Consider the following 27,201-nt stretch of genomic DNA (forward strand, 5'->3'; position numbering starts at 1 on the left):
CCCCCCCCCCCTCAAACTGGGCATTTTGTGTGCAAGGCAGCCTCCCTCTGTTTTCTGCCAAATAAGGGAGGTTATCATAAGTGACGTTTTTTCTGCTCTTCCTACATCTGTTGTGGGTTATCTGGGACTCATATTTGATCCTTTTGTATAAAGTGAGGGTAAAAATTGCCTCCTATAGAACAGATCGTTTGCACCTTAAGCAGTTTCTGGCTCCTACATTAGTTTGTATCATGGGACCAAATAGTTACAACAAAGCTGTTTAAAATAATATATTTCATTTATCAACTGTTGGGAAAAGTTATGCGGAAATTAGCATGTTAGCAAAGAGTTAGTGTGGACAAACAAATCAGAGAATATGGAATTCAATGAGTTTCATGCAGTAGTCCATAGCACAAGGATAATAGCAGGAATGTTAGCCATTTCCATCATAGGTAAAAACAATATCAATTTATCAAAATATAAGCCTTCCAGAAATAGTCCATCTAATTATGGATTTTTTTTTTTTATTATGGACACCTCCATATGTGACATTTATGTCATTCCTGGACTGGCTCCATGCTGCTATGAACCCAAGCTGTTGCCTCTGTTGAGACCCCGAACAAATTTAATTCAGCTTAGCTGTGCAGCAAGACAAGGAACTTCTCTGAAAGTTGAAATTTGAAAATAGAAATGCTGGAGCTGACCATTTTCAGACCAGCTGTGGTGAAGGCAAACATGGTTGAGCATAAAATAGTTGCTTTGGATTTGGGAATGCCAGCAGTGGTGGTATTGAAGTACCAATGCTTGTAGTGTTGAATGTACACCTACTTTGTTTTATCAAAGGTATGGTTAGATAGAAGTGATGGACTGCTTAGCTTCAGGATTTCAGAAATAGAAAGACATTCCAGCATTGTCTCCATGAAACCGATGAAAATTGAGAGCAGGAGGATGGGATAGAAAAATGTATTATAGGAAATGGAGTAAATTGTTACCCCTGCAGCATTCTGTAGCATTTGCTCTATGTATATTCTTTTCAGTACAGGTTACATTATCAATATTGGCAACACTCCGCGAGCTGCACTGGCTACCTATTAGTCTCCGGACTCGCTTCAAGGTGCTAGTCGTTACTTATAAAGCCCTACATGGCATCGGACCTGGGTACCTGAGAGACCGCCTCCTGCCAATTACCTCCCACAGACCGATCAGATCGCACAGACTAGGCCTCCTCCGGATCCCATCTGCCAGCCAATGTCGGCTGGCGACTCCCCAGGGGAGAGCCTTCTCTGTTGCAGCTCCAGCCCTCTGGAACGAGCTCCCTGTGGAGATCCAGACCTTTACTACTCTCCCGGCCTTCCGCAAAGCCACGAAGACCTGGCTGCTCCGGCAGGCTGGGGGGCTGTTGAAATAGTCAGCCCCACGGGAACTATGAATGTTGTGTATTTTAAATTGTTGTTTGTCTATTTGTCTATTTATCCCCTTTCTTTGTTTATTGTAATCCGCCCAGAGTCCTTCGGGAGTGGGTGGCATACAAGACCAATAAATTCAATTCAATTCAATTCAATTCAACACTGAATAGTAACTATATTTGGAAAGGATCTCTAATTTGTACAGTTTGATTTTTTAAAAATATTTATTATATTTCTATTGATTATTGTTGCTTTGGTTTATAAGGTATCTGGCAAGAAGATACCAAACAAACAAAGAAGATACATCATGACTCTTGACTAACAAATTACTAATTACTACCATATTTAAAATATCAAATTATCTTTTTTTAAAAATGACGTACCTTAACTCCCATTGCCTCCTTGTTAGCATTTTTTTCAGACAAACACTCTGCACAATATTGATACTGTAAGCCAGGCAGAGACTATTGTTATTTCATGACATATACATACAATAAATGAGAAAATGAAGATTGGCCAATGAAGGTCAAAATGTTTTTTAAATTTAATTTTGGTTGTTGAACAATTATATGGAAAGTACATATACTTGAATCTTGCCACTTGCAAGTACATGTTCCATGTTTTGGGACAATTATTTTTGCTTCTGTTTGTTTATGAGCCATATATGAGTGTGAACAGAAATTATTTTATTCAGAGATACCCTGTTCTCATTGAAGTTTGAACTGGCTTACAAACTTTTATAACTCAGGAATATTACCTTATGCGTAATCTTGTGCTTGAATAGATCTATGCTTTTCTTGCCACATGCTAATTTTTAATGACATCATTTAAACATGTACAGTATATTTGCCTTTTTTTTTTTTTTACTGTCTTCTATGGATGCCCTTGGCAGCTCCTTCAGAGCTTGACACAGTTACTCTAGGTCTAGGCCAGTGGTGGGATTCAAATAATTTAACAACCGGTTCTCTGTCCTAATGACCGGGTGGGTAGGCAGGGCTTAATGGTCATGTGACCATGTGGGCGTGGCCATCTCAACATTACTCAGGTCGATGGGTGATTTGCCTTAGCTGTTACAATGTCATAAGGGTTAACCGGAGAGGCAGTTTCTGTAAGCAGGGCAATAAAGCTTAAGCTAGAAATAACACCAGAATGTTTCCTTCCTGCCTTCCTTACAGGATTAGCCCTGTAAAGCGGGGAAAAAAACAAAAGAAGATTTCTTCCAACAACCGGTTCTCTGAACTTCTTAGAAAGTTAAGAACCGGTTCTCCCGAATAGGTGCGAACTGGCTGAATCCCACCACTGGTGTAGGCCCTTGCTACTAGGCTTGTCCGGATCTCGCAGAATCTCAAAGCCGCTGTTCCAAGCCTTTAACAAACCACAGCATTTTAAGAAGCTCCATAGGGACACTTCTCTCACAAACAAAACATTTTGTGGACTGATTTGTACAGACCGAAGGCCAGCATCTATATCTCTTTATCCAAACTGATTGCCGGCATTCCATCTCGTGTCCCAACATTCCAATGCTCAGTGGTGGGGTGCTGCCGGTTTAACAACCGGTTTGGTGAATGCGCACTTTATGCACATGCACACCTAAAGTGCTTGCGTGCAGTGCTGAAAATGGAGCATTTAGAAGTTCAGCTGCTTACTTTCCAAGTCAGCAATGTTAAGTAGAACAGCGAAGGGGGGGGGGAATCAGCTGTGCTACGCGATGATGAGCTAGGAAGCAGGAAATAAAGGACAGGATAGGGCAGGGGTGGATGGGTGGGACCAACTGATCGTAGAAGCTACCGGTTTGCCCGAACCGGCTCAATACCACCTCTGATTCTGCTACACTCTTCTATATCCAAGAAACAATCCAGAGGGAGATATGTAAACAGCAGTGGTTTGGTGTCACTAGAGTCACAGCTGATTGAGCTTCTAGTATAACAGTTAAATAGAGCCTTCAGGAAATCATTACCTTTTTTCCCCTCCTCGTGTGAATTGTTTTGAAAATTACCTAGAGAACATTTGAGCAGAGAAATAAAACACGCCTGACACCTTGACTCTGAATGGCCAGGGAGATCCCTTGGAAGTCCTACAGTCTGCAAACATTCTTCTGAACTGTTAAAGGGAAGTGGGGAAATGAATTACCCAAATTATGCTGCTGACCGCAGCAAGTTTAAAAGTATCTATAGAAATGAGGGGAAAATATGCCTCGAGTAGAAAGTCTTTTTGCTTCCTTGGGTCATCATAGGTTTCCCTGTTGGGATGAATGGGGATTTTGAAGAGGAATTTTTGCCACAATCCTGCTGCAGAATGTATTGATTAACCCCTTTTGCCATCTTGTTCCCATCTTAATGGTTCAATGGTTCCTCCTCTCTTATGGCTTCTATTCGTTTTTAATAAGAATGTGAAATCCATATCCGTTCATATTTCACACAAAATCTTTAATTTCAGACTTTGGGACAAGTCTATATATTCCATTGCATGGCCTTCTGTATTTATAAAAGTCAACATAGATTATTTCTTTCAAATATTTAAATTAGATTTTTTTTATTCAGGTGTATAATTCAAGAAATCTAAATAGGATTTCCAGGTGTTGTGCCAATCTGCTTGGTTTCAATAAATTTGCTGTGTCACAGATCATCAGATCAAATCATAGAGTTTTCAGAATCTGGTTTTACCCTCAAAGAATAGTAAATATGATCCAGTGGATATATTTAATCTTTTTTCTAAGTCCTGCACAAGAAATGTGATACCTGTATTACTTTCTTTCCTGATATTTTGACCCTTTTTTCTTTTAAAAATATAACCCGAATAACCCAATTTAGAGAAAAGGAAAATCTACCTAAGAATATTTTTTAAAAAAAATAAATCATCTCCATTATGTGAAAATGTAGTTGAGTTTTGTTCAATCTGCCTTTAATAAAATACAATTCACACATGAGCAAGATGGCTGACCCAGGACAGCCAAAGAAGAAATTCACTGTTGTCATTTAAAAAAAAAATCCATGGTAGTCACTTTTGAAGTGTTAAAATGTAGATTTGAGCATTTCAAATGCTGTGAAATGTAGAACTTCTCAGTTCATTACAGCTGCTGGAGCATGCCTGCCTCTCTTGGCCGTAAAAATAAAGCCAGGAGCTCAGATTAGGCTATGCTGAGAATATCTTGCCATAGTTAGCGATGGACACATTGGCCAGGAACTCAGCAGGAAAAAACGGTTCCTGTATATTGGAATAGTAAATCAGAATGCTTTTGTATTTGCTTATCCTCTTGGCTCCAATATAATACAAGGAACTAATATTTCAGAATTAGCTGAATGTGTTTTCTTCTTGAAGCCAGCTATATTCTTTGCTTGCCAAGCACATTTCCTGTCAGCACTTTAGAGGTCTTTTTAAAATATATTAATCAAATAATCTGAAGACGTTTTAGGCACCCTCTTATCTTTTTTCCTTCCATCTTTGTATTTTAATTTTGTGGATAAGTATGATTTGTAACTAGTCCAAAGTTTGACATCCAGATCTTATGCCCAATAGACATCTCAGAATTAATTTTATGTTCTTTCTGGACTTGCCCAATACACATATACCCCAATTGGAAACAGTAAACAAGATCTTAGTGCCAATAATGTGAAGCGGATCATCAAAAGAAATGGGGGAAATATATTGATTAAAGCTGTGCAAATCCTTTGTAAGAATCGGAGATAACCTACCCAACACCTCTTTTCAAACCATTGAAGCAGCCGTGTCTTTTTTCTAGCTGTGATGAGTTTGGAAAGTTTGTTGTCTTTGCATAAGTGTGCACAACAGTCCCTTCATTTCTTTGGGGATTTGGAAGCAGTTGGGAGCAGCTTCTGAACCTACAACTAGAGCCTGTAAAAAAAATGGCTGATATCTGTGTGAAAAGGGATGCTTCATACGTGTGCTCTATTATATTTCTTCCAAGGATTTGCACAGCTCAGTCGGAGGGCATCCCCATTCAACCTTTAAAACTAATTTTTACGAAGACAAAAACATCAGTGATTTTCTAGTTCTAGAGAGCAAATGAAGAAAATATCCTTTTAAATGAGAGCACTGTTACTTCTGGGAGACATACTTCAATGTGCACCAAGGATCTCTCTCTTTCTCCCCCCCTCTCTCTTTTTTGTCATACACAATTCTTTATTAATGAAAGCCACATTTTGTTTGTAAAACAAAAGAGAATGGTCCAGTGGCACAAAACAATAATGCAACGAAGGCACAATTTCATTAAACTGGAATACAGGGATTGGGTTACTAATTTGATGCTTTTAATTTCATATTATAAATTATGTCCTTTCAGAAAGTGGAAGAAAAATATTTCCCATGACAATGGCTACCTACAGATGGTAATGTTATATATTTCCCCAGAAAAATGAAAAGTTGAGAGAGGTGCTGGAGAAAACTCCTGCTTAATGTGGTTCCTTAGGAACAGAAAGCAATGCCTATATATCAAAACTGGTTTCCTACATTTGGTTCATAAAATACCAAACGCTTTCATCGTTTTAATAAGATGCCTATTAACCCAACAATAACAGGAAGAGAGAAAAAAAAAACAGATACAAATTATTCACAATGAAAGAACAGGATACATTCTTCAAAAACCTAGGTCTTTTGAATTTATTTCTGTATTATCTTCTTTAATATCCATTCTACTTCAAGTAAACAAACAAGCCTGAAACACTGCAGATCAATACATCTTTCTTGGAAATACGTCCCGTAAACTGAAGGTTTTCACATTTGAGTAGCTACATAAAAGATCGCACACAATGCCTTTCTTGCAGCTTATCATTGGGGCTTTTGGGTTGGTGGGGTTATTCTTTTCTCATTCTTTGGTTTCTTTCCTTGAAATATCAGCCGAAGAGCAAACTACAAATATATATATATATATATATATATATATATATATATATATATATATATATATATATATATATATATATATATATATATTATATGAATGATGTATAGATGTATAGATGTAGATGTAGATGTAGATGTGTGTAGATGTGTGTATGTGTGTGTATATGTGTGTATATGTGTATATATGTAAATATGTAAATATGTAAATGTATGTGTGTATATGTATGTATGTATGTATGTATGTATGTATGTATGTATGTATGTATGTATGTATAGATAGATAGATAGATAGATAGATAGATAGATAGATAGATAGATAGATATGTTTTCTGAGGTTTTCGCGGGTGTTAGTATGTAGGTCTCTAGTTATTCGGGTTTTCTCCCACGTAGAATAACGTCGCCAAGACATCTCCAATTCTACGCGGGAGAAAATCCGAATAACTAGAGACCTGCCTGTGACTCTGCCTTTGAATGAGTCAAGATTCCATTGCAGTTTCCTTGACATTTTTCAGAAATAGTTTGCCTTTGCCTCTTTCTCAGGGCAGAGAGAAATGGACTAGCCCAAAGTCAACAAACTTGACAGTGCACATAAAGCAGGACTAGAATTCATGGCCTCCCAGTTTCTAGCCCAATGTCCTTAACCACCACATCAAACTGGCTCTCATTTTTATCAATTCAATATGCTAAGCCAAAGAGGAAGAATATGCAGGTCGTGTGTGGCCCGCAGTGTTTCCCCAGATTGCACTAATGCAATTTGGCAACAAAGAAAAAATTCCCAAGAAGAGAGCTTCAATGGGCTTAACACGCCTGTCAAAACTTAATAAAAAAGGATTAAAAAATTATTTGAATAGGACAGTCCTGTGCAAAAAAAAACAAAAAAACCCTTGTCTAAAGCCAAAGCAATTAACAATTCTATTTAACAGGAATAAACCAAGCCAAGAAGTGATGCTGTCCGGAAACCCTGCTCATGGCATTATTAAATCTTCCTGGAGTATGGGGAGAATTGATACTAACCCAGAATTTGTTCCCTTTCCCTGCTCAGGAGGCAGATGTAATAGAATGTGTGGATGACCTTGGGGGACGAGAGAAAGAGATGTTGCCTAGGAAACAATTAGACAAGAGGAAGGGGAGCCCCCCGAGGACTTAATGGTCACAGAAAAAAACGTAGAAAGGACTCTCCACAATTGATCAGGTAGTTAAAAGTGGCAGTGCAAAGTTTGTACTTTTAGATTTCCAACGTTCTGTTAACGTTAACCTTACAGTAAAGTAGGTTTACTCATCTAGTTGTGTTTCCTGGAAGAGGCAGCTATATTGGTCAGCTGTTCTGTGGTATTGTGGAAGAAGAAGAGATTGTTGGGGGCAATATGCTGACTCTGTAAACCACTTAGGGCTGGAAAGCACCGTGAAGCGGTATATACGGTAAGTCTTAAGTCCCATTGCTATTATTTAAATCAGTTCCTGCACTACTCTTATCAAGGGTATGAAAACTGAGGTTGGGTTTTGTATCACAAGAGACAAAATAAAGCATCCGAGTCAGTCCAAGAGAAGAAGGTGTCCTGTGGTGTTCACTCGGGTTCGCGAGAACTTGCAGCTAATGTTATGGCTGTTTCGGAGAATCTCCAAATCCCATGGCTGGCCCCGCCTACCCTGCTCCTCCCGCCCCACCGCACCCCTCCCAGGAGTCTCCATTTTGGATGGCAACGTAAGTGTAGCACCTGTTCTCGGGGAGGGGGAAAAACAGGCCTCTTGGAAGTTCTATAAGGCCAGAAATGGACCTGTTTCTGGCCTTCAAAGGCCCTTTGGAGCCCCAGGGAGGCAGTTTTTGCCCTCCCAGAGGCTCGAGGAAAGCCTCCGGACCTGTGGAAGGTGAAAGCTCCCCCTCCCGCACTGTGGCGCAGGAAGCTGACTTGGCCACATGTACCCAGCAACCAGGCAGAGAACCCTTTGCTGAATTTCTTGAAGCCCACCCCTACTTTGTGGGCTTATAGTTATACATTTGAGCTCTAGCTGCTGCAAAATGTGAATTCTAGGCTACTAACTGATGGAAGGTTACCTGGATGACATAATACCTGGATTGCCAATTGCTCTTATTGGCACAATTGAAAGTAGTGCGGCCAAAACTGAGCCTAAGAACTCTGCCCTTTAAGTCATATATTGCTTGCGTCCTGCTTACCCGAGTGATCGCTTTTCCATTTGTGAATCTCTTCGGCCATTAGGACCTGCAAGTGAGAACCTTTTTAAAAGTGCCTCCACAATTTGAGGCCCAAGTATTATTGATCATGCCAAAGCAGTTCTTCTGTATCACTTCTCGGAAATGTATCCCCAAAGGAATGTCCGCCACATCTCTTTCACTGACTTCATTAAAAGTCAGTGAAGCTCTTGTTTGTGTTTTGTGTCTTCTTCTATTATTATTTCCTGGTATTTTGTGGCATTTTAAAGCAGAAGCCACCTTGAATACTCATGTCATACTTGAAGGCAGTTAATAAGCCAAGCCAATCACATTAGTAAATGTACTGAAAAGAGTTATCTAACGCACAGATGTGGTTTGGCCATGAAGATGAGGTGTACTGCATGATGATGAATCAGGCCTCGTACACACATTCCATATGCACATCTACATGCACACAACACACATTTTCTTCCTCCTGTTCCTAATCTCAATGCAGTGCAGGTGCTGGAAAGATAAAATTAAAACCCTCACATCCTACTTGATGCCCCCCTTGAAAAGTGAACAGGTAAATTCCTTTTAAGATTTACCTTATTTGTGTCTCTCTAGAGTCAGCCCTGATATTTGATGTCAGAATAGATATTTTGGTAACATGATTTAAAGAGTGACTATGGAAATGCAATTTGTCCATGAAGCAAAATAAATCCATACATCCAAAACTGAGCAAAAGGAGACTGGCATTCTCTTAGTTGAAGTCACTGGGATATAGGGTCCATCCCTACTTAACAGCATTATATGCTCAGTATTGAATAGAGTGACTGTAATTTTTATATGTGCTGTGAAGTTAATGAGTAGATATTGATAAATTCTACAAGTCTTTGAGCAAATCAGAACAGATTAAAGGAGAATTAAGTTTGGACATAATTCCCATTCTTGATCTAATAAATCCGAACTCCTGAACCTGGGCTAGTTAATAGATATGTAGGGATGTGTGGTGGTCAGGGATGCTTATTCATAGCTTCATCTAGTGTACCATTGCATTTATTATTGGTCAGAACTGGATATGATCCATGCATTAGTTATGTCTCAGCTCAGGTTACTCCAGCACACTCCCTAGGGGCTACCCTTCAAAGGCACTCTGAAACTTCAAATAGCACAATATTTTCTTCCTAAAATATTGGACCTAGAATCAACTTATTTTGTTAGCTATTACATTGGCTTCAAAGAACCTTTTTAAATGGATTGTTGAAGGACTATCTCCTTTGAGAATCTGCTTATCCTTCCAAATTAAGTGTTACATCACTTTCATGTGCTTTTTGAGGCTAAATGGGTCAATGTGATTTTTGTTCCAATGCCTCATAAATGGAACTCTCTGCCCTAAAAGGATGTCTCCCTTTCAATGGATGGTGTAAGTCAGTGGTGGGTTGCAAATATTTTTACTACCATTTCCGGTGCGCTCATGCGCAATGCTTCTGCGTATGCGCAGAACCATCTGGGGGGGGCCTTCCGCCACTGCTACTACCGGTTCGGCTGAACTGGGCTGAACTGGGAGCAACCCACCACTGGTGTAAGTGTGGCTGAAGATTTTTCCCTCTCCATTAAATTTATTTTTTAATTCTATGGTTTCCAATGTCTACCTTTTGCTAATTTTGGCTATTGTGCCATTTGCTGCTGCTGCTTCATGCTATCCACCAATCTTTGAACAATCTGAAGACCCTAATGGCACAAGATTCGATACTCCTACAGATGTCACCTATTTTGCCACAAGCACTGTCCTAGTACATAGTGTTATATATCCTGTATACGGGACTGTTAAATACAGAATTTGGTAGATTCTCCCAGTTTGTCATACGCTAAGGACAACCAGTTTTGAAGTGAAATAAATAAATAAACCTCATTTCAGTTTTGCAAAACTGTTCTTTTGTATGAACTTTCAAAGAGTTAGGGACCTTTTGGATGTAAGCTTAGTGCTAATCTTGGAAGAGTGATCTTCTCGAATAATGCTAAACCTTTGCTCAAAAGGAGCCTGATTATTAGGTGATAGGCATGAAGAAAATTGTGTCATAAAATTAGAGATAAGAGAGATCAGCTGCTACTCATGATGATCCACAAAAAATGGTTGGTTGGCTTACAGGTTTGGTCACTAGACAAAAGTAAGGTTTGCCGTGTCCCAAAGAAATGTTTTAAACACAGTGCCTAAGTTAGGAACATAGAGGACACCAGCTTAAGTAGCTAAAAGAGGCCTAGCTGGTATCAATTTCCAAGGGGCCACATAATTAAGACAGTGTATTATGTCAGATGTCATCCATGTCAAACTGCTACCGCTTATTTCTTACTTGCAGGAAAAAACGCTATTATGCCTTGGAACAGCTGGGGACACCTTTAAGCTTTTTCAGATAGCAATTTTGGATTAGTTAAAAGCTACATCATGAAGATATAGCAGACAATGAGTTTGCTGGGTTATGTTTGTGTCATGGTTAGGCTCAAGGAGAAAAGGCCCTGGGCTTATCAGATGGGCCTTAATTATAGAATTTTGTTATTTTTATGCCCTTATTTATCTCTTTAAACAACTTCATTTTAGAAGGGAAAAACAGGAATGCGTTTTTTTTGCATTGGTAAATAAGAAAGCAGCCTCTAGTTATGAATGGATTTTTTTTGAAACTATCAGGTGCAGTGAATACTAAATACTGCAGCTGTGCAGCTGTGCTTCATTTTAGAAGTCTAAATAAGTTGGGTTCCATGATAATTAAGTACACCACACTTAAAATCCCAAATAGTATGCCACAAAAACAAAACACTTTTTGGATGCTTTGTCACACCAAATGGCGCAAGATCAATTTTCTTTCGGAGAATGAATGCTAAGCACCAAAGGCATACTTATTTCTAAGGCACAAAGAGATGCCACAGTCCCAAGCCCTGCATTGTGCCGATTGTCCATTATCTTTTTGTGCCTTATTGACTTGAGGACTAATTAAGAGCATTAGCATAAAATGAAAAAATTAAAATGCAAGAATGGTACCAATTATCACATACGAAACACATTCGGAAACTGTAAAACATTCATTTTTCATTACTCAACTCACCCCGTGAGTCTTTAATACTGCCAAGCAGATGATGCTAATGTATTTTCATATATACATTGTTCTCATCTACTGTTTCCCATTTGTGAGATCGGTTTCATTACTAAATGCCTGCTTTTCTACTTTGCAGAATCTTCATAATGAAAATGTTCCAACTTGCAAAGTGTGTACAGCTGAGGTAAGTTACCTGCGTCCATTTACTTACCGTGGATCTTCGCGGAAATGCCTACATAAAAAGAAAAGGAAAGCATTCTTTTTAAAATAATTGTTTTATTTATAAGAGAAAAGTGAACAAGGGACAGAGAAAAGGCCACATAAATCTTTTGTGTACTCAGTAAAAACTAATCCTATATTCATTAAGTATTATACAATTAAATTATTAACATTGAAGACACTTCGCTTCTCAACAGGAAGAAAACAGCTTCAGCATATATTCTTAAACAGTCCTTATACCTGGTGGTAAACATTTTAATCTATGGTGAAATTCCTCATGGACTATGGCTGAGTGCCTAAGCTGTGAACCATTTAGCTTAACTCTCCTCAGCCAAAAAACCCTACTCTATTATATCAGGCAACTGATTCATCTTTCAGTTGGAGTCTCATCATATGAGGACCGTAGAAAAGATTTGTAAGAATGAATAGTGAGGATTATCACAAGGGGAGAAAAAAGAAATTGTGAGGTGTTAGAAATGTGTGATGAATTAATAATGAATTATTAATAATAATATACATTTATGTTTGTTATTATAACATGACATATTGATATGACTCACAGGCATTTTCCACTTCCCAACACTATTGTGTCATCTTACACAATACAATAATACAATACAATAGCAGAGTTGGAAGGGACCTTGGAGGTCTTCTAGTCCAACCCCCTGCCTAGGCAGGAAACCCTATACTGTTTCAGACAGATGGCTATCCAACATCTTCTTAAAGACGTGCAGTGTTGGGGCATTCACAACTTCTGGAGGCAAGCTGTTCCACTGATTAATTGTTCTAGCTGACCTGGATATTTTTTAAAAATGTGGGGGATCATAATGTGAGTGTGCCAAACTCTTCATGAGCCGAGGTGGCGCAGTGGTTAAATGCAGCACTGCAGGCTACTGCTAGATCAGCAGTTCAGTGGTTCAAATCTCACCGGCTCAGGGTTGACTCAGCCTTCCATCCTTCCGAGGTGGGTAAAATGAGGACCCAGATTGTTGGGGGCAATATGCTGACCCTCTGTAAACCGCTTAGAGAGGGCTGAAAGCCCTATGAAGCGGTATATAAGTCTACTGCTATTGCTATTGCTATTGCTTCATGAGATAGTTTTTTTTTTGTATTCTTGTGACAATTCTTGTAAAATTTTGGTGATTCCAATACATATTTTTATTCAGATGGTGCTTTTGGGGAGACTAATAGATACCACATTTTCTACAAATGATTGTCATCAACAATATTAAGAGCAATGAAACGCATAAATGCTGCCTAATGATAGAGATCTGATATGATTTGTTACAGAAATATTTAGGTGTGCTCTCTTTTTGTTCATATGTAGTTGTGTCATATATTTTACTGTTGCCTATACTTGGAAATCTTGATTATTATTTTTTTATCTGAAAAGAACAGGAAAGCCAGAAGAACACCAAAGGGTCAGCATCTCTTCGTTCCTGTAGTTCCTCTTTTAATTAATTCATAGTGATGGTGTTTCCTCTACAGTATAGTTAGATGAAAGGAACTTGCTCCCAGAGAATTATTGTATGCAAATAAAATGTCCCCCCCTCCCCATTGGTCAATTTAAAGTTCCAAGATAGTTGCTCAGAACTATCACCATGACACTTGCATTATACCTTTGCATTCATGTGCCTGTTATCATTTGCATGAGCATTGTCAAACATAAACTTTTTTGGGTTTTTTAAAGTCAAGTTAAAACTACTGATCCCTTCTTCTTTCCCAACCCCGAGGGAATTTAGTACTAATGAGTGGTTTGTTCTCTTCGGTTTTAAATCCTGCTATTGCCTGGATGCCAAATGTTGATTGTGTTCTTACCTAGGCCATATTTATTTCTCTCCATCTATGTATGTATGTATGTATGTATGTATGTATGTACGTACCTACCTACCTACCTACCTACCTACCTACCTACCTACCTACCTACCTACCTACCTACCTCTCTCTCTCTCTCTCTCTCTCTCTCTCTCTCTCTATCTCTATCTCTATCTCTATCTCTATCTATCTATCTATCTATCTATCTATCTATCTATCTAAGAGTTATTAAATACTAGGATTTAATTACTACAAAAACAAAGAAAGAATTTGACAAAAGAGAAATTATGAAAGAAAAAGTAAGAAACAGTAAAAGTCAAGAAAAGGGAAGAAGGAAAAAAAGCTCCACTTCTAATCGTCTTTGCAGCAGTTAGAAACATAATTATCGTTTCTGCCATCCCAAATTATTTTATTCCTAATTCCTATAAACAACACTTTTTAAACGAATAAATCTCAAGACCAATAATTCATTTTTCTCCATTTTCAACAGAAAGTCAATTAAGGGTTTCCAGGTTTTTTTTTTAATAAAAATTTGTTATCAGACAATCAATTTGGCCATTTCAGAAAGTCCTGCCACTTTCACAATTTATTCCTCCAGTGAGGATATTTCTGTATTTTTTCATCTTGGTACATATAATACTTTTGCTGCAGTTATGTCATGTTTGTTACATTTACAATAACAGTTAGAAATACCTTTTAAATCTTTGTCATGAGGACAAAATATCCTCATTTTGTAAAAAAAAGCCCTTTTTTTCTTTTGTTTTCTTACCTCTTTATCTATTTTCTTATTCACTATTCTTTCTTATTCTCCTTGTTTCATTTTTAATATTTGTACTTCTTTATTTTGTTAAAATGTCATATGATTATATTAAGAAGACATTATCTTTTAAAATCTAGGACACTGTTAATTTCAATTCTTTTAACCACATCTTTCCTAGTCATCCATGTGACCATTATATCAAAATTATATTATATCATTGTATCAAAATTCTTAGCCCATTATATCATGCACTCTGTTGCTTGTTTTTCTTCCTTTTCAAACACCCAAACCATATGCTAAGCGTACCTATAGGCATTTTAGTTCAAAATTCTGCCAGGGTTTGCTTGGTATCCACTAAATCAGCTTTTTTGGGGTTAGGATATCCTACTTCTTTCATTGGATATCTTTTGCCTCATTTGTATATAGAGATATCAGATATCTATGTGAGATACTAGTTTTAAAATTATGTTAAAGGTTTTTATAGAGTGATTATACAGTTCTTAGTTGTGAGAGATAATTCAGCTATATTCTTAAACCATATATAGTATCTACTCATTCCTGGCTCTATCCATTTCTATACTAATCTGCATATTTATTTATTTTTAAAAGGATTAAAAGTATTTTAGGGAAAATATCCCAAAATTACTTATTTAAACTTTATTTCTTTATATCTTTTATTTTGAAATATACATCTGTTGATGAATTTGATCATTTTAAAAAGAAGAGTTTAGATGAATGTTAAGGGAAATAAAAAAATTGATGCATTAATATCAGATCTATACATTAGTCAATTAAGCTATGTGGACAGTTGGAAGTAACAAAGACAAGATCTTTGGCGTACTGTTTCTTAAAATTGGCCTGCATCAGCACTAAAGGTAACGCTAAAGATTTCCCCTTTCTAGTTAAGAGCTGTGCTTATCTCAGTGTCTTAGCAAGGCACATGGAACACTGTTACCTTCCCACCAAAATCGTAGCATTAGCATTTGGACTTATATATCGCTTCACAGTGCTTTCCAGCAGTCTACAAGAGGTTTATAGAGTCAGCATATTGCCCCCAATAATCTGGGTCCTCATTTTACCAACCTCGGAAGGATGGAAGGCTGAGTCAACCTTGAGCCTGGTGAGATTAGAACTGCCAAATTGCAGGCAGCCGGCAGTCAGCAGAAGGAGCCTGCAGTACTGCACTCCAACGACTGCGCTACCGTGGCACCTATTTATCTACTCACATTACCATGCTTTCAAATTCTTGGATGGGCAGGAGCTGGGGCAAGAAATGGGAGCTCACCTCTTCATGTGCTGCTCGGATCTCGAACTCAGGCTGACAGTTTTCCAACTGAGAAGCTCAGCGTCTTTAACCACTGTTCCGATCCAGCTCCCCAAACACGACAAACCTTCTGAAATTAACTCAAAGACTCCGTTATTAGGTGCACCAGCAGCCCCAGCAAAACGTTTCTCTCTCAGTGCAGGCTAACAAGTCCGGCTGGCCGGAAGATGAATAGTTGTCTGCTACATCTATTCATCTCCACCTCCTGCCTTTTATCCCCAGGGCTAGGGTGGGGCTTTGCTAGCAGCTAGAGTGGGGCTTCGCTAGCCCCCTGCCTTTTATTACCAGAGTTAAGCCCCACCCTCTGCCGTTTATCCCCAGAGCTTGGGTGGCCCTTCCTTCCCAAGGATCGGCCCATGGATTTCCACTGCTCTCCTCTTCTCTGCCTTCTGTGCATCCGCATGTCAGGCACTGTACCCAGTTGTTCCTCCTCTTCCTCATCACCCACCTCCAGACCTGGGGATTGTTGACCTCATGCTACCAACAGGCCACAACATGAGCCATTGGCTATCTGAGAGACCGCCTCCTGCCACATACCTCCCAACGACCAATAAGATCTCACAGGTTGGGTCTTCTCCGGGTGCCGTCGGCCGGACAATGCCGGCTGGCGGCTCCTCGGGGGAGGGCCTTCTCTGTAGCTGCTCTGGCCCTGTGGAACGATCTACCCATAGAGATCCGGACCCTTTCCACTCTCTAGGCCTTCTGAAAAGCCACCAAAACCTGGCTGTTCCGGCAGACCTGGGGCTGTTGAACAATGTCCAGCCCCACCTAGACAGAATGTATGGTGTGTTGTTTTAAAATTGTATCTTTTTTATTTCTAATATTTTAACTTTTATCTTGTCTCTGTAAGCCGCCCAGAGTCCTACGGGATTGTGAGGCATACAAATCTATTAAATTACTAAATTACTAATTTCCTGCTGCTTCAGTATGAGGACCCTACCAGTGTTTTGGTGGGCCGTAGTCAAATTTGTATTGAAGATCAGGAAGTTTCAGGATGATATTATTATATAATATTGCATATTATATAAGATCCCTAGGTATTTATGAACTTCTAGAATTTTTGAAAGGTGTTTGTTCTTCATCAGGCATTCTACTAATTTAAACAGCACTTCAGGCATCCACTGTTCTTTCCTTGGGTGCATCGTGTGAAAAAATCATTATGACAAATGCAGGTAAGAGTGTTGCAAAATAATTGCTCAAGGGTTTCTTCTGTTGTAGAATGTTTACTGCACCTGACATAGCTATCTTAGGTGCCATCATAATTATTCATTGGGATGTTATTTATATGAGTAGATAGATAATGCATCATTTCTTCTACAGACAAAGCATGGGAAAGGGAAGGGAAAGAAAACGAGAAAACACCTGTGTGGAAGTATTTAGCTTGCCAGATGATTGCCAGAAATTGATTGACAAATATAAAATAAAATATTTATAAAGCTAACAGGCAGTCTATAGAATAAAAGGGTCCTCTCAAGGCAAGTGGATAATTTTAATCAAACTTAAATAAGGCACAATAAAAATCCTGCTAGCAACTTATTAACAAATAAAAGGCAAACAAATGCAAACATTAAAATCAACTAGGCACTAAAATAAATTCCTTCAAGCTGCTCCATTAAACTTTTATTTATTTAACTTTTTTTTTTTTAAAAAAAATCAAGGCTGCTTATTACTTATTTAATATATGTTTCAAAAACCAAAAGATCTATAATGGAAATTGTTATTAGGAAGTAGCAGCTTCTCAGTGGTTTGCAATTTAGTAAAGGAAATGATTCAAACAACATATAACTTTATATTAGACATCTTTAAAAAGTAATGCTTTTAATTTGACCCTTGCAGAAATAGGGATTATGAAGCCCTCCAGATGTTTCCAGACTTAAATTCACTCCATCCCCAGCCAACATGACCAATAGTGAAAGATGCTTCATTTGAAAAGCTACATCAAATCGGTATGGGGATACAGATACAGATACAAAATGTAGACTTTTTGCTCCAATCTCTTAATATCCTGGGAGATATATGCTGTGGTAGCGCAGTGGTTAGAATGCAGTATTGCAGGCTAACTGCCCATTGCCAGGAGTTCGATCCTGACTGGCTCAAGGTTGACTCAGCCTCCCATCCTTCCAAGGTCGGTAAAATGAGGACCCAGATTATTTGGGGCAATATGCTGACTCTGTAAACTGCTCAATGTTACAAACCACCATACTGGTAGCCCTCGACGTATGACCATAACTGAGCCCCAGATTCATGTTGTTAAGTGAAACATTTGTTAAGTGAGGTTTGCCCCATTTTACGACCTTTCTTGCCACCGTTGCTAAGTGAATCACTGCAGTGGTTATGTTATTAACATGGTTGTTAAGTGATTCTGGCTTCCCCCTTGACATTGCCTGTCAGTAGTTCGCAAAAGCTGATCATGTGACTCTGGAACACTGCAACCGTCATAAATATGAGTCAGTTGCCAGCTGTCTGAATTTTGATCACATGACCGTGGGGAGATGCTGCAATGGTCATAAGTGTGAAAAATGGTCATTCCACATTTTCCAGTGCTGTTCAGACAGGGTATTCGGCTGGTTCTCTCCAGTTCGAGCGAACTGGTAGCAGTGGCTACGAGAGGCTCTGCTCACCCGCCCCGATGTAATGCGTGAGCACTGCGCATGCGCAGAAGGTGGTGCACATGTGCAGATGAGGTATGGAAGGTAAATGAATCCCACCTCTGGTGTTGTAATTTTGAACAGTCACTAAATTAACTCTTGTAAATCGAGGACTGCCTGTATAAATCTAAGTGCTATTTCTATTGCTTTCATTTCTGAGGGGGGGGGAAAGGAGCCTTATATATTTGGTTTAAGATTCCAGGTAAATTATAATCTTAATTGTTTATTTAAGTTCCAAATAAGTACGAGTATGCATTAAAGTTTAGAGGGCTTTATGCATTCCTATTTTCATAATCTCTTCTTGCAAGTGAAACAGTCAAATCAGATATTCTAAAACATGATATGAACTCCCTGTGCCTATATCAGATTTCATTTCCAAATCTGCGAAAGGAGAATAAAGAACAGGAAGTAGTCAATAGGAACTATGCAAATGAGATTACAAAATAACTGGCTTTGCAGGAAAGGTCAGATTGCGTAACCTCCGCTGCTTCTGAGAGAAGGTGCAAATAATTTCAACCAGATGTAGAACATGTAGAAGCACACTTAATCTGTACAGTTGGTAAAACAAGTTTAAACACCTAAATGATTCTTTACTTAGGCAACATCTTTTTGTGAGATTTCCCTGTAAATGGATTCAACGCTGATTCAGCTATCTTACAGTGGGGTGGGGGGGTATTTTCTGCAAGCTGGGCTTGTTTCTGCAAGCAGATCGGGAATCCAAAATAAAACTAATTATAATTACAATAGAGGCCATATCTGGAAATCACAGCGATCTGCTAAATCTATACCTTCCAACACACTCAATAATCTTTCCCCATTCAGTTTTGCCTCCTGTTAGGGAGAAGATATTTGTAGAAACACTCACTATGCATTTTTAGACATGAGAATGATTAAAAATGGAATGCTATTATGACCCCAATGTACCCTGGGAAATGGCTCTAAATCTTGAACTCAATATATTTTGCTGTGTGAAGCAGTATCTTGTTGTAGAGTGCAGTAGGACAAATCAGCCAGGCTGTTTACAGTTGCAAATTGGGAAAAGGAATTGAATAAGAACTAAAGAAAGACTGATTTAAACATAAAAATTCTGGCATCGGTTGCTGGAAACCCTAATTGAGTCTCATACATTCAGACTATGGATCTTTGACTTCCTACAAAGCAAAAGTTTTGAAATGAACCACGATATCATTGCTATAGAAGCTAATTCATGAAGCTCTGTCATTTTTTTGCATCTTATGTTTAATTCCAGTGATCTGCAGGAACTCTGTGTGCCTTTAAAAAATTGCATAAAAGCATAAAAACAAAACTGTGGGAACATTTTTTCCCCCTGCTGTGATTATAAACTTTGCATAGATATTCTTTTGCAGAGTTACATAATCTTGTATGGTACTTAATGAAGTGCTGGATGTTAGAAAAACAACTGCAGTGTAATTTTGCCCCTGGTATGTTTATCCTTAAAAGGATTAATACCTAATTTACTTGTGCTTCGTGATCTATATCATACAGTAATAAAAAAATACTTAGCATTTTTCACTTATACAAATCCACTTTGCAAACATCTCATTAGGAAGCTTCACAACAGCCCCTGTGACATGGGAAGGGAGGTCAGTTCAGTGCTCTTTTTTAATAAACCTCCAGTGCTCGAGCAAATTACAAAATATGAAATCATTAAATCCACTTAAAAGAGGGACAATTTGGAAGAAAGGCTTATTCTCTTCACTATGATCTAGCCAGAGAAGAAACAGAATGTGGTTATATTGGGTGCCTGATAATGTTTGCAGAAAGCTCTCACACTGGCAAGAGCTTTGGAAATATCAACGTCTGACTGGATGTTCCTAAGGCAGAATTGATCCTTCATTATCTTAGCTAAGATTGTTGCACATTATAACCTCCTTAAAAAATTAACCCCTGACTGCCGATTTATAATGTGCCACAAGCTGAGAGCGAGCCAATGCATTAATGAAAAAGGAAGCAAGCTGAGGTGGACTCCCTTTCTAGATGCTACTTGAAAAATACTTCAGGTAAAGCTCTCGGTGAAATTTAAATGCGGTGCAGAAAATGTGAACGTTAAAAACTAAATAAAAAGGGGGAAAGAGTACTTTTTTTAAAATGTTCCTTTTCCATTGAATGAATACCTCTGCCTGTATATGATGCAGCTGCCCAGCAATCGTGACCCATCAAAAGCACGGAGGACAAAATCACGCTCGACGAAAGCGCGCATGTGACGTCATCACAGCGCGACAAAAAAAATTAAAAATTGAAATAAAATTAAAATTAAACCAAGCCGATTCACATAAAGGTAAGGGTTAGGGTTAGGGTTAGGGTTAGGTTAAGGGTTAGGGTTAGGTTTAGAGCGTTAGCGTTAGGTTTAGCTTTAGGTTAAGGGTTAACGTTAGGTTTAGCGTTACGTTAACGGTTAGGTTTAGGGTTAGATTTAGGGTTAGGTTAAGGGTTAGGTTTAGAGTTAGGTTTAGGGTTAGGTTTGGGGGGCTTAGGGTAAGGTTTTAGCTTTATTTTTACATTTTTCGATCACAGTGCGGTGTTTTCGTCGTGCTGTGATGACGTCAAATGCGCGCTTTCGGCGAGCGCGATTTTGTCCTCCGCGATTTTGTGGTGGAACCGCCCAGCAATATTGCACAGTGAAAGGAGTAGGAAATGAAAAGAAAAAACACAGAAGAAGAAAAGATGGTGAAACCGTCCCTATCAGAACCTCACTTTCTACCAAAATGAGCAGAATGGAGGATATAACTCATTGCACAACTACGCTCCTAATTAGTTTATCACTATTTCTGATTTCACACACACACAAAAATATTTAATCCCTCCCTTCAAATTTTTCTTGTGGATTCTCAAACAAAAGCCTTCCAGCTATTAAAGCCCTGGACTGCTTTTTGAAGCCTGTGAAAATTAATTGAAGCCCATCCCGTCATCATAAGTCTTCTAAACCGGGGTCCTCTCAGAGCTATTTTTACTTGTTGGGTAATGTCGAGGCATGTCAGAAGCCACAAACCCCATTTATTGTTATTGGGAGGCTATAGTTTCATCACCTAAGATGAATGTGGTGGGTGTTGGAATGCCTGGAGGGTGTTTTAAGTAGTGATGAATGCTAACCCTGTGTCTTAATCAAGAAATGATTCTGGTGTTCTGTGAAATATGATTCGGGTTTGCAAATGAGCTGACTTTGGGGAAAAAATTTAAACCTCTGCATCCTTGCCTTTGTTGTAGAAAAAGAGTTCTTTCAATCCAAAGAAGTTGAGAAGAGCTTCACCTTTCTCTTCCGTAGCTACAGACAATGGTTGACTTCCTATTCTACTGTATCTATGTTTACATTCTGTGATCTAAGTATTGCAGAATCTCATTTTGCATGTGCAAAATTGTCTCATTATCTTATACCACAGATATATCTTACCCTTGCTCTGTTCTACTAGGTAGACTACAATTAGAGCTCATTAGTGCTCCACTGTTACTACTTATTGCCCTATATTATTTACTAAAAGTTTATTTGGTGGTGAAGGTTGTTTCTTACTTGTAAGAGTAGTGCTTGTGCTTTTAATAAAAGATACCAAGTCATGGGGTAGAGACAGTGGTTCCACCACAAAACCGTGTTCGACTAAAGCGCGCTCGACGAAACCGCGTAGCTGACGTCATTACAGGGCGACAACAGCGCGGAGACAGAAGCACGCTGTAAACGCTAAACCTAAAATTAACCCCTAAACCTAAACCTAACCCTCCTAAACCTAATCCTAATCCTAACCCTAAACCTAACCCTTAACCTAACCCTTAACCTAACCCTAACCCTAACCCTAACCCTAACCCTAAACCTAACCCTTACCTTAACTTGAATCGACTTGCTTTCAAAGCGCTATTTAAAGCGCCCTTCTTTCTCCGCGCTCACTGTTGTCGCCCTGTTGATGACGTCAGCGTCGCGGTTTAATCGGGCGCGCTTTAGTCGAGTGCGGTTTTGTCGTGCCACGAGAGACAGTTACAGTATATAGATGCGGAAGAGATGGTAACAGGCAGAGTCATAACCTTATCAGTTGCTCTTTCATGATTTTTCTTCCATCTGTTGGCTGAAATGGCACCATCTTGGTTAAGTTTGTTTCTTACCAGCATCAGTTAAGGAGTGGTACAAAGAATCTGCAGCCACACTTCTCAGAAACTCAATTTCTCAGTGACAACCTAGCACTCCCTTTACAAATGGTAGCTTTTAGAAAGGTAGTAACAATCCTCGAGTGAACATCTGGTGACTTCTTTGCATTTTCCTAGCTATATCTAGTCTGAAAATTAATCTCAAATGCCTTTGAGGAAGAGATATTTAATTCCTAACAATTTGCACGTCTCTAAGGAAGTGTGAATTTGGCTCCCTGCAGGTAGAAATTTACATTCTTATGCTTTAAACTTGCTATTTCATAAATTCCAAGTGAGAAGGGGACTAGCCTGTAGATAACCTGTTGTTTTCTGCCACCTTTAGTAAGGTCTTATTACAGATGTCCACCACTCCACTGTTGTCACCATTATTGCTGTCAATTTCCTTGGGTGCCATCTTCTATATCATTAAATTTCTTGACGTGTATAGGACTTCTTTAAAAATATATTTTGTAAAGTTTGTTATAATCATACGGTTAATCTTTAGGTTTTTGCACATGTAGCCAATCTATTTTGACATCTCTCTAGTAGGCATCCAGATGTTTTGACCAAGCCTTCATTAGCCCCACTCAACAGCCAACTCATGAGGAGAAAGGGAGGAATACACAGCATTCACTAACAAAGCTCCAGGTCACACACCGACAAAGCTCTACGTCACACATCCATAGGTGATTCACAAGCTGTAGGTGATTCACAAGCCGTAGCAGTCTCTTGAGTTTCCCCGCAGGGAGCCTCAATTAGCACTTCAATCCCAACACAAAGAGTCCTGACCAACCTGGTTAGTGTGGCAAGGAAATCATGGTAAGGAATCCACCGGAGGGAATTTTTCTGGAGCATAAACGGATGTCTCCAGCAACCACGCCTCCCACACCCCTCTTCCTTATATCCCAGCCAGGGAGGGACTTGTTAATGTCTCCTTCTTTTCCCGTATAGCTTACCCTCAGCCCTGCATTGCTTTCCTCTCCACACTCCTCTGTGCATACACACATCTGGGACAGGGCCCAGCTGTTCCTCCCCCTTGCTTAGCTCAGGCCCCGAAACTAGCTGTTTCTCTGCCTGAGTGTGAGTAGATGCGTCCTGCCCTGTATCTGGCTCTGAGTCCTCCTGCTCCTCAAAGCTTTCTGAGGACCCCGATGGTAACCCAGGCACCCCCTCCATTTCCTCTGACTCATCTGACTCGACTCCCATCTCTGCTGGCAGTCAATGAACCAAAACACCAGACTAAGGATAAATCAATAAGATAAGAGCCGAGGTGGCGCAGTGGTTAAATGCAGCACTGCAGGCTACTTCAGCTGACTGCAGTTCTGCAGTTCGGCTGTTCAAATCTCACCGGCTCGGGGTTGACTCAGCCTTCCATCCTTCCGAGGTGGGTAAAATGAGGACCCGGATTGTTGTTGGGGGCAATATGCTGACTCTGTAAACCGCTAAGAGAGGGCTGAAAGCCCTATGAAGCGGTATATAAGGCTAACTGCTATTGCTATTGCTATTGCTATACTCTCTTGCCAGATGTATCTCTGATCATCCAGTATGAATATCATCTGGTTTGCTGACGGTTCCATCTTCACAGGATATACAGTCCATGGATAATTTTTTTTTACTACTTTGTTGATACTCCACCCAGAGTGTGATCATGTAGACCTGTTGGCAAACACCATAAAGAACTTTTAATTAATTACTTATAGGAGTCAGTTTGGTATAGTGGTTAAGACACAAAACTAGAAACTGGAAGATTGTGAGTTGCCACCTTGGACATGAAGCCAATTGGGTTCCTTTGGGCCACTCACTCTCAGATTAAGTAGGAGGGCAATGGTAAACCACTTCTAAAACTGTTGCCAAGAAAACTGGAGGGATCGTCTGGCCAGAAGTCAAGATTGAATTAAAGGTACATGCGCGCGCACACACACACACTCATACACACACTCACACACTGACACACAAATTAGAGATCCCAATCCAGACTGTGACTTTAGCATAAGAGATGGACACTTCTCTCTAAATATGAATATTCATTTAACAGGTGGGGTTTTTGTGCATACCAATTGTGTGGGAAGTGACATTCTTATTCACTTCAATTGAATTTCCCTGCATACAGTTTAATATGAAGTTAGATGAAGTACCATATTTTTTGGAGTATAAGACACACCATTTTCCCTCAAAAAAGAGGCTGAAAATCTGGGTGCGTCCTATACACTGAATACAGCATTTTTTGTGTCCCGAAACCCCGCCTCTTCACCAAAATGGCTGTGCATAGCCTTTAGGAGCCTTGCGGAGTGCTCCTGGGGGCTGGGGAGGGCAGAAATGAGCGAAAAATGGACCATTTTTTGCTCAATTTCCCCCCAGCCCTCAGGAGCACTCTATAAGCCTTCTAAAGGCTATGCATGCCCTTTTTTTTTGAAAGAAAAAAAAAACGGGCCCGTTTTTGCGAAAAAGGGGCCGTTTTTGGGAACGTCTGCAAAGTGCAAAACCTTTTTTTAAATTTGCCTCTTCAAAACCTTGGTGCGTCTTATACTCCAGCGTGTCTTATACTCCGAAAAATATGGTAAGTGCAAAAGGTTGCAAAAATCTTGTTACACTTACAGTGCTGGGGTTTCAATCTTCATCAGACCCTCAGACGGGTTATTTGCAAAAGAAAACTCTTATCAGTGCAGCTGTATGTTTTAATAAGATTAAATGCACATGCGCCTGCCACTCACACGAGTCCCCCTCTCCCCCACACCGGGCTGACACACTATGAGTACTGCTGCTTTGACATCCTCTTCTCTATGACAGCCCATCAAATATTGGAAGACTGCTATCAGGTTACCCCTAGTCATTCTCTTCATTAGACTAGACATGCCCAGTTTCTGCAACTGTTTATATGTTTTAGCTTCCAGCCCTTTAATCCTCTTTGTTGCTCTTCTCTGCACTCTTTCTAGAATCTTAACATCTTTTTATATTGTGATGACCAAAACTGAATGTAGTATTCCTAGTGTAGTCTTACCAAAGCAGTATAAAGCAGTACTAACACTTCACGTGATTTTGATACTATCCCTCTGTTGGTGCAGTTGTTAATATGGGACAACCCCAAAAATCTACATTTTAAAGCTTTCAAGCCACTAAATGAAATGTACAGTATGCGTTTAAATAGAAATATACAGTATATATGTTTCTCTCTCTGTGTGTGTCTGTTTTCTCTTCAGCTTAATAGGGCCATCTATCTACTGCAGTATATGAACAGTTGGCTTTTTGCTAAATATAAACCTATTAACTAAAATAAAACCAATAGAAGTAAGGTAGACAGGTACAGAAGCATCTGTGTAAGGGCGAGGAATTAGAAAGATAGATCTAACAAATTATATGTATGTACACTCTAAATACTTCAAAAACAATTTAAAAGCAGTAATTTAGATAACAAGTTACCATAGCATCTGTTGTTCATTAAAGCAGCTCATCTTTTTTCAGGTTTCTACCATTGCCTGATAAAAAGTGTGGCTTCTTTAATTAATAGCGAGATTTGAAGCACTTCTGAATCAGCTTATTTCAGATAATTCTCAATTTAAGACCACAAGTGAGCCCAACATTTCTGTTGCTAAGTGAGACATCTGTTAAATAGGTTTTGCCCCCCTTTTACACAGCTGTTAACTGAGTCTCTGCAGTTGTTAACTTAATAACACGGTTGTTAAATGAATCAGGCTTCCCCATTGATTTTGCTTGTCAAATAGTTGCAAAAGGTGATCATATGATCTTGGGATGCAGCAATGGTCATAAGTATGAACCAGTGGCCAACCATCTGAATTTTGATCATATGAGCATGGGGATACTACAAAAGTAGTAAGTGTGAAAAATGGTCATGTCACTTTTTTCAATGTTGTTGTAAGTTTGAATGGTCACTAAGCGAACTGCTTTTGTTTGAATTAGGCAGTTTACAAGGAGATTCTCCCTGTTATGAACAGCTTCCGCTGAGAGAGAGAGAGTGACTGGTCAAAAATCATTAGCATTTGGATCTCTCCATCCCAATCTCACACCTCATCCACTACACCACACTATTGCAATTATTTATATTAGCAAGAGATAGGGTGCTACAAGCATGCAGTCTATTTTGGAAAGGAAGAATGTAAACGGCCTTCCTGTTTCTGTTGAATTTTACTATGTGTATTTGCAATTTAGCATGTTGGCGCATATCTTGATGTGTGTTTATTTGCAAAAGGCAATTTTGTGAAGTTGGGTGTGCATCGGTTAGATAGGTTATATAGAATAGAATAGAATAGAATAGAATAGAATAGAATAGAATAGAATAGAATAGAATAGAATTGAATTATTTATTGGCCAAGTGTGATTGGGCACACAAGGAATTTGTTTTTGGTGCATATGCTCTCTGTGTATATAAAGAAAAATAAAATAGAATACATTCATCAAGAATCGTAAGATAACAACATTTAGTGATAGTCATAGATTACTGTTTTGACCCCCCTCGTCCCACACCAAAACACTCCAAGCCAAAGATACTTTACGGAATGTATTCACAGACAGACAGGTCCTTGGCAGCAAACCGGCACAGAAAAGCCGGGGCAGCAATCCAGCACAGATAAGTCCTGGCAGCAATCCAGCCTGCCAAGCTCACAATACTGTTCATCAAACATTAGTTAATGTGTTGACTTCTGCAAAAAGTGCATGTGCACAAGCCGTTCTTTTATAGTCTGGAGAGAAGCCTAATGACCACCAGCTGAGTGCAATTACCTCCTGTAACTGCACAACTGTTCCTGATGCCTATTAGCTCTTTGGTGCCGGGCATCCAGTAACAACTCACTGTTGGCGTCCGATCAC

General features: G+C 39.2%; 1 protein-coding gene across 1 annotated transcript in view; it reads left to right on the forward strand.

The window, feature by feature from the left end:
- LOC148044542 (uncharacterized) overlaps positions 1-27,201 on the forward strand; it is a 305,580-nt gene that overhangs the window by 50,111 nt on the left and 228,268 nt on the right. The window contains exon 3 of the mRNA XM_087719342.1: positions 11,623-11,670. Coding sequence (XP_087575468.1) covers positions 11,623-11,670 — 48 coding nt within the window. The remainder of the gene's footprint in view (positions 1-11,622; positions 11,671-27,201) is intronic.

The sequence above is a fragment of the Thamnophis sirtalis genome, unplaced genomic scaffold (assembly GCF_051295495.1).
Source record: "Thamnophis sirtalis isolate CommonGarterSnake01/CBP01778 unplaced genomic scaffold, rThaSir2_p1.2 scaffold_7, whole genome shotgun sequence".
NCBI classification, from domain to species: Eukaryota; Metazoa; Chordata; class Lepidosauria; order Squamata; family Natricidae; genus Thamnophis; species Thamnophis sirtalis.